Genomic DNA, 7,702 nt, shown 5'->3' on the forward strand with positions numbered 1-7,702 from the left:
AGAGGGGAGCGAGGCTGGAGGTTCAAATGGAAATCAAAACAGTAACGTCAACTTTGCGCCGATGGCGTCAATCAAAAGGTCCGACTCGGCTCTCTGGAGATACACGAGGATGAAAAGCAAAAACCAGGAGTGTACAAGTGAGAAAATAAAATAAATAAAATTTAAAAAAAGGAGATATAAACAGTGAGGGTTGAAAGCTCCTGAATAAACAGCCAGGTGGAGTGAACGTTAGTCGTGTGGTTGTAGACGTGCTGGTGGAGTGAGAGGAGGCCGTGAGGGGGGGGAGCAGCCTCTTTTGTGTTGTTGTTGTTGTTGTTGTTATTTTATTCCTCCCACTGAAGCTCCTTCTAAATACACCCTCATCCAAACACGCCGCCTCCTCCTCCTCCTCCTCCAGGAGCTCCTTTTCCGTTATTGCAGTTAAACGACACGAGTTTAAAAACCAGCAGCTTCATGTATCAAAAACAGGAATTTCAGGACTCCAAACCGTCCCTCCCATCTTTTCTATTTACTTTTTTTTTTTTTTTTTTTTTTTTTTTTTGCTGTCAGCTGCACTCGGTAACCGTGGCAACGGCAATCCGATGACTCTTGGCAATCGTGATCATCCTCTGCCCTCTCGCGGGGGCGCGGGAGTCAGATCCGTGTGAAGTCAACGGCGGTTCATTAACCAAACAAACCGTTTGTTTTTGTTTTGGTTTTGTTTTTTTGTTAAAAAAAAAAAAAAAAAAAAAAGAGCGTTGCGTGGGTGCGTTGCATTTTAGAAAAAAATGTCATTCACTCACTGGACAACCGATCATCTGTTACCGTGGTGACCTCAGGTGGGGGAAGGAGAGGTGGGAGAAAAAAACCAAGATAAAATAAAAAATAAGCAGGTAAGTTTTTCTAAGTGGCGCTGACAAAGGCTAAAATGGTATTTATTGACACATGGCTCTGATATTGGCTAAATCGGAATTCTTTTTAAATAATAGATCTGTAGATCGGCGCGTGAGCGTGCGGTGACGCGCACCACGCCGCTTCACCCAGCGAGTCCCACCCAGGAACCAAACCGACGCCAGCACGTGGACGGAAGGTCGAAGGTCGCCCGCTGGCCGTCGAACCGCAAACACAAAACACACATTCACCGCCAAAGCACACGGAAAACCTACGTCACCCTTCTCGCTCGAAAACGCCACAACCCCTCCGAAACTCGGCCGTTTCACTGGCCGACGAGCGCCGGCCAGAATCGGTGAGCGCATTTTCACCGGAGGCGTCTCCATGACGACCGCGGTTCGGACTGGGGGTGCAGAACGGAAAGCAAACTCACTGCTCGGTGAACTCTTCTTTTTTTTTTTCCTTTTTTTTCCTCAGTGAGAAGATAAAATATGGAGAATTATTTTTCCCGCCGAAACCTTAACCGAGACAGGAAGTGATGATGAATTGTTTACTCGCCGCCCGCGCCGGGTTCGCCACTTTACAACACAAAAGGTCATCTGCAATCAGCACCCGTGATCCTCCACGTTCGTCTTCATGATAAATAGAAATATTTCACACAGTAGAAAGTCAAACTTATTGCTTCTAGCGATATTTCTTCGCTGAGAGTCCGACCCGGGTCAAATACTCAGAAAAAAAAAAATAATTTCCGGGCGCGACGGGACCCTCGAGAGACGGCCGGGTGGAGTTCGGCCCGGTGAGACGACACGACGGGTGTCGGGAGCGTTACAACCGTCGGTGCTGCCGTGAGTCGGTGAACGCCACGCGGTTTCACAAACAAACAGCTGATATTTGACCCGGACCTCGTTACGATGTTGGCCCCGCCCACCCAAAAACTTGACCTGTGAACAAACTCCTGCAGTAACAAATATGGCAAACACGATACATCGATTTTTGCATGACGTCAAACGTCCGTGTGCGTGTCGCGTGTTGTGTGTGTAGATGCATATATGTAACAGCGCCTCCAGTGTCTTCATCCCGTCCCGCAGCTCCCGGGATGAGAATATTGCTTCTTTCGGCTTCGCCTCCCGACCTTTGACCTCTCCACCCCGCGTGGACAAAACATTCGGCTAAAACGTCCGATTCGAGCTGCGGCCCGGCGGAGATGCCAGGCACGGGGGGGGGGGGAATATATATATATATATCACGGCCTTTTGTGCAAAAATCAGCCCTTGAAATTTGTACACAGAGTTTTTAAAGTTTTTTTTTTTTTTTTTCGTTTGTTTTTTTTCTTTTTTCGTTTTGCTCCAGAATTTCTTTCGAATTCTTTTGTCGCCTGTTTGTGCAAGCATGCGTCGGTTCAACGGAGACCGGCTGTGCAAGAGGAGTCCGGAGACGATGAGGGAGGGCGGGCTTCGGTGCCGGCGGAAGAACGGGGGAGGGAGGGGGGATTAGGGGAGAAGGAGGGGGGGGGGGGTGTGTGTGGAAGTCCTCCTCCGCTCCCAGCTTCTACCTGGAGATCATGGAGCTGGACTGGGACTGGTTGGAGGAGGTGGTGGCGGCGCTGAGCTGCGAGAAGCCGCTGTGGCTCGACTCCAGGCTGGTCATCGAACCCCTGAGAGGGAGGGAGGGAGAGAGGGAGGAGCATGTGAACACCTGACATCACACAGTCACTGACATCACCCGAGCGACTCCCCCCCCCCCCCTCCTCCCGCCCCGCCCCACCCGCCCCCGGTGCGTCTGGGGGGAGGGTGGGGACTCTCTGAATGTGCACGAGCTCACGATGCAGAACCATGCAGCCGGATCGGACCTACGGGAGGGAGAGTCGCTCGGGCCGACCTACGCGGGAAGTTATTATTTAACGATGGCAAAAAAAAAATGTTGGTTTTTTTTTTTTTTTTAAACAACTCAAAACTCTGCTGAAGTTCAGGATGTTTCGATGATCTCAGCTTTTTTTTTTTTTTTAAGAGTTTCCCGCTCAGGTTTACGAGCCGAGCGGTCCGCGGCAGAGCGCGAGCTGCTCCTGCGTTTCGATGTCTGAATAAATAACTTCAAGAGAGTTTTGACGAGTTCAATCAAAGTATAAACAGGCAGGCTTATTTATATGTTGGTATATTTTGGTCCATGTCTGGAATGTATCGTACATACTTGCATAATGCAACAGGAAGTCTTGTGTTAACATTTATTAAAAAAAAAGGAGATATCAGGGTTCCCAGTAGAGTGAAGACTTTAACTGACTAAAAAAAAAAAAAAAAGCTCAAATTTAATGACTTCTGATGAACAGAAAAACCTTTCACTGCTTAAACCTGCTGCGCAATTATGATGCAACACAACTGGCGCACTTTCATCAACACACCTGCGCACAAAAACTTCTCTTTGTTGCTTTCTCCGTTATTTAATAGATGTAAAGTAGTTTCATTAACTTTTCTGCCGTCGTCTTTGAATTCTTCATTTTGTAGCCGAAGCTCTTCAGCTTTACGTTTTCCTGCATGTTTTACTTTCTTAAGCAGGTGAAGTCAAATCTTTACTGAAGTGACGAACAGGAAGAGGATAAAACCACTACAAATACAATTTATAAAAAAAAAAAAAATTAAATTAAAAATAAAAAAAACTACATGGAAAATATATTAATTAGATATTATTAATGGCAACTAAAATTTAAACATGCAAACAAACTCTCCCCCTACCCCCTATAAAAAAAGTTCAAATCCCACTTAACTGTCCCTGTCTGGAAAAGAGTTTTGAAAGGAACCCTGAAATATAAACAAAACACTTCCATAAAATTTGGATTAAAAGTTATTAAAATCTTTGAGAAAGGAGCAAATCCTCAAAGAAAAAAAAAAAAGGTTCAAATGTTTACTGGGAACTGTGATTTCATCCCTTTATTTTATTTCTTTTTTCAGATCGAAATAAATCAAATAAAAGGTATTCAAAATAAATTTTGACTTTTAAAAAGAGGAGCACGTCAGCGGTAGGAAGCAACCCTTTAATACGCATCCTGCTCGGCACGTATCATACGTTACACACACGGTTACCGAAGTTCCATTTTTCTTTTACCAACTTCAACGTGGCGTTTCGGATATTTCGGAAATTTAAGTGAGTCAACAGCAAATCTTGGCGTTAAAACACAACTGGAGTGAGTCAGCCGATGATCTCATTAGAGGGTCAAATACAATGAAAGAGCGGGTGTGCGGTGGAAGCAGCGTGGGAGGCAGTAAGTTGGTAGTGCAGTGTGTGTGTGTGTGCGCGTGTGCGTGCGCAGCAGTTTAAAGTGGGTGTTTGTTTGCGGAACAAACCTAAAACAAACCCCCCTCGTGTGGTTAGTCGCGCATGCAGAGTGAAGCCAGCAGGTGGGCGTGAGCAGGCTACGGTGTCGCCTGAGCGCGATTAGCGACCTGTCAGCCGACGCTAACCGAAAGTACAAGAAAAAAAAGTTAAAAAAAAAAAAAAAAAAAAGAAGAAGCCAGAAGAGACGCAGACGACGAGCGTCTCTGATCTGCAGCCAGAAGCAGCCGTGATAGCGAGCGAGTGCTTAAAAAAAAAAAAAAAAAAAAAAACTAAAACAAAGGAAGAGTGGAGGTGGGGGGCGCGGGGGGGGGACACTGAGCCACTTACAAACTCTGCACATCACAGCAAGCCGTTCTTCACGGGAGGAAGACAGAGCGGGACGACGAGGAAGAGGAGGAGGAGGAGGAGGAGTGAGCGATAGAACAGGAGCAGGTTGGACAGAAAAAGATGGATTAAAAGGCGTCTTCCAGGGGAAGGGAAGCATCCTTATTTCAAAACTTTGGGCCTAAAAGAAGAAAAACTCATGATGCTCTTCAAGCTCATCGACTGAATTCATTCGAGTATCAAACGTCGTACGTGGCGCTACGTGGAGGTTTGTAGAGAAGGCAAACTGGAAGAGGACAGGAGTGGAGAAATGAGTCGTAATCAAGGAGTCAAGTGGGAAAGTAAAGATGTCACAACATCGTGGTGGAGGAAGAAAAAAAAAAAAAATATATATATATATATATATATATATAGACACGCGCGCACACAGAGAATATTTGTTCGACGCTCGGGTCGGTTACCAACCTGAAGTCCTCGGAGCCCAGCACCTCGGTGTAGTACATGACTTTACACTTGTGCGAGGAGACCTGCAGGGTGGCCAGCACGTCGTCCATCCGCGGCAGGTTGGTGGCCGAGCAGGCCGGCATGTTGTGGAACTTCCACTGGAGGATGTAGAAACCGGGCCAGCGCGTGATGTGGGAGCCCTGAGGACACGGAGACGTCCAAAAAAAAAAACACGTCAGCGAGGCTTCTTTACACCGCAGGGACTAAGAACAGCTCTAAGGACAGCGGACAGCGCAGGGGGAGGAACTTAGAACCTTTTCAGTTCATAATATAACTGTTGTTGTTGTTTTTTTTTAGCTCCTCCGCCTGTGGTGCGGTCAGGTGTCAGCTATCGGTGGGCGGGACGTAGTATCGTCAGGTTTCCGATCAGATCGGTCAGATCCACCGCTCGCTCCTCCCCCCCGGCTCGTCCAAATACGGTCACGTCCTGCTCCGAACCGCTCCGAACTGACAAAGATGGCGACGGACAGAATCTGAACTGGAGGCTTCGTAACGGCCGCTAACAAACCGACGGGGTGACGTCGCTGCTGGTCGCCGTTTGGTATTAGCGCGTAACTCTTTGGTCCGAAAGACGAAAAACAACAACAACAACAACAACAACAAGAAAACATGATGCCGCAGCAGAGGATCACACGGTCTCACCTGCACACTCTCGCCCTCCTTGCAGGTGAGCGGCGACTCCACCATACTGTAGTCCTGCCCCAGCGTCCAGGACTTGTCGATGAGCTGGACGTTGTTCCCTCCCGGCGAGGTGATGCCGTGGGCTCCCAGGGCGTCTTTGCGCGGCGCCTGCGGGGCCCGCTTGGAGTGGTAGATGTTGAAAACCACGTCGCCTTTGCACACGTCGAAGTCCCAGGTGATGACGGAGGAGGCGTCGATGATCTCGATCAGAAGCTGGTCGGGAGGGGCGGAGAAATGAAGAGGTTCGAGTCAGCAGACGCCGCGACGAGTGTCTCACCTATTTCAGAGCGTCTTTTACATCCTATTTTCCCGTCAAATGACGTCGGGAGTCTGGAAGACCGCGAGACTTCATTGCTGTCGGTTTCCAAGCTGCTGCGTCTGACTTCAGAAGTCACTACCGCGTCCCAACCACTAGATGGCACACCGTCCATCCAGATGCTGCAGCTCTCCCAGACGCTGCCCTACATGTCCTCCCTCCCTCCTTCCCTCCCTCCCTCCCTCCCTCCTTCTGCAGCCGTGCCTTCCCCCTCACCTCGTGCGGAGCTCCCTTGAAGATGCTGGCGCTCTGGTAGATGGTCTCGGTCCACAGGCGGACGTCCTCGTTCTCCATCTCCTCGGCCGTGCGGTACATGGACTTGGGAACCAGGCCGCCCTCCGGCACCTCGCACTGTGGAGGGAGGGAGAGGGAGCAGAGGAACTGGGTCAGCGGAGGAGATGCGAGTGTGGGACGTGTCGTGTCCCGGGAAGTGCCAATTCAGAGTGGAATCATCTGCTTAAATCTCCGTCCCACGCTCACCATGCACTCTCCTCCCAGGAAGTCGGGGATGATCTCCTTGTCGATGTAGTCCACCAGGCCGCCGGGACCTTGGTAGTCGTTGCCCGCGTAGATCAGGAACTTCTTGCGGGTGTTTTCATCGATGAAGGGGCTCACCTGAAGGCAGGGGTGGACCGGAGTCACCGACATGCTTAAATGTACAGAAATGTACCAAAATGACGGCGTTGTAAAGCTTGCGTTTGTCCTCCAGCAGCTAATGAAGCAATACCACACTTATTGGCACACCGGCGATGTGCTCAGCGATTATACAACAAGTTACCAACTAAATAAAACATGCGATCTAAAGGTATTCGTATTGTGGGGCAACTCGCTCTCGAAATATCAAACTTTTTGTCGGCGCGATCTCCGTTTCCATGGCAACACGGGGGGGGTTACGACTAACAACCGGGAAAACGGTCAGCCCGTCCGAATGCTGTGCGTGTGAACTGGTGCTGTAAGGAGGACCCGGAGCACGTTCCGGCATCCCGTCCCGGTCTCTCACCAGCGTCCAGAGGACGGGGAAGACCCTCGGCGCCCTCAGGATGAGCAGCCGTCCCAGAGTCTCCGGGTAGTTGGCCTCCACCACCTCGATGATCCTCAGCAGCGCCTTGACCCCCGGCCGCCACAGGTGCCGCATGTTCAGCCCTTCCAGATCCACCAGACACGTCCAGCAGCTTTAGAGGAGGAAGTGAGCGGATTAGCGTTGCGGATAAACTCGCGCTTTTCACACTCGCAGAGCGGGGCTGCATCGTTCTCGCCACTTAACACCTGCCACCCTGAAGTGCAGCTTAAGTGATGAAGCTAATTCCGAATCCCTCCATCGCTTCCACATCCGTCCTTCTTTCCCTCCATCTAATCGGGCTCGGATGTCGCAGCCACTCCGAGGTCACATGACATCCCGTGCAGCTCTTATCTCCTTCTGTATGAGAGGGCTGACGGATGACGGATGACAGATACCGTCTCCCCTCCCTCGCCCCCTTCCTCTCTCCCTCCTCGCCCCCTTCCTCGCTCGCCCCCCCCCCCCCCCTCACCCTCCCTCCCATCACCATCTGAATGGGAGCACTCAGAGACGAGCCTCGTGCCTTCTTTCCATTCAAGGGGGGATAATTTCTCCTCTGGACTCACTCGTGCTGCTGTGTGTGTGTGTGTGTGTGTGTGTGTGTGTGTGTGTGTGTGTGTGTG

General features: G+C 50.1%; 1 protein-coding gene across 4 annotated transcripts in view; it reads right to left on the reverse strand.

The window, feature by feature from the left end:
• The window catches only part of LOC138629901 (SEC14-like protein 1), a 49,028-nt gene that overhangs the window by 18,684 nt on the left and 22,642 nt on the right, over positions 1 to 7,702 (reverse strand). Inside the window, exons 11-17 of one of the 4 annotated variants that reach the window (XR_011311594.1) lie at positions 7,023 to 7,194; positions 6,503 to 6,637; positions 6,239 to 6,373; positions 5,668 to 5,919; positions 4,987 to 5,165; positions 4,525 to 4,551; positions 2,365 to 2,524 (exon numbers count right to left, since the gene is read on the reverse strand). Coding sequence is in view for 3 of the 4 variants with exons in the window: in XM_069713887.1 (XP_069569988.1) it covers positions 2,419 to 2,524; positions 4,525 to 4,551; positions 4,987 to 5,165; positions 5,668 to 5,919; positions 6,239 to 6,373; positions 6,503 to 6,637; positions 7,023 to 7,194 (1,006 nt within the window). In the remaining variant the exon portion in view is untranslated. The other 3 variants (XM_069713887.1, XM_069713888.1, XM_069713889.1) reach the window with 3 other exon arrangements.

Source organism: Brachyistius frenatus, unplaced genomic scaffold (genome assembly GCF_029030835.1).
Source record: "Brachyistius frenatus isolate BFR_SWC_R1_liver_20210118 unplaced genomic scaffold, ASM2903083v1 Contig_123, whole genome shotgun sequence".
Lineage (NCBI taxonomy): Eukaryota > Metazoa > Chordata > Actinopteri > Embiotocidae > Brachyistius > Brachyistius frenatus.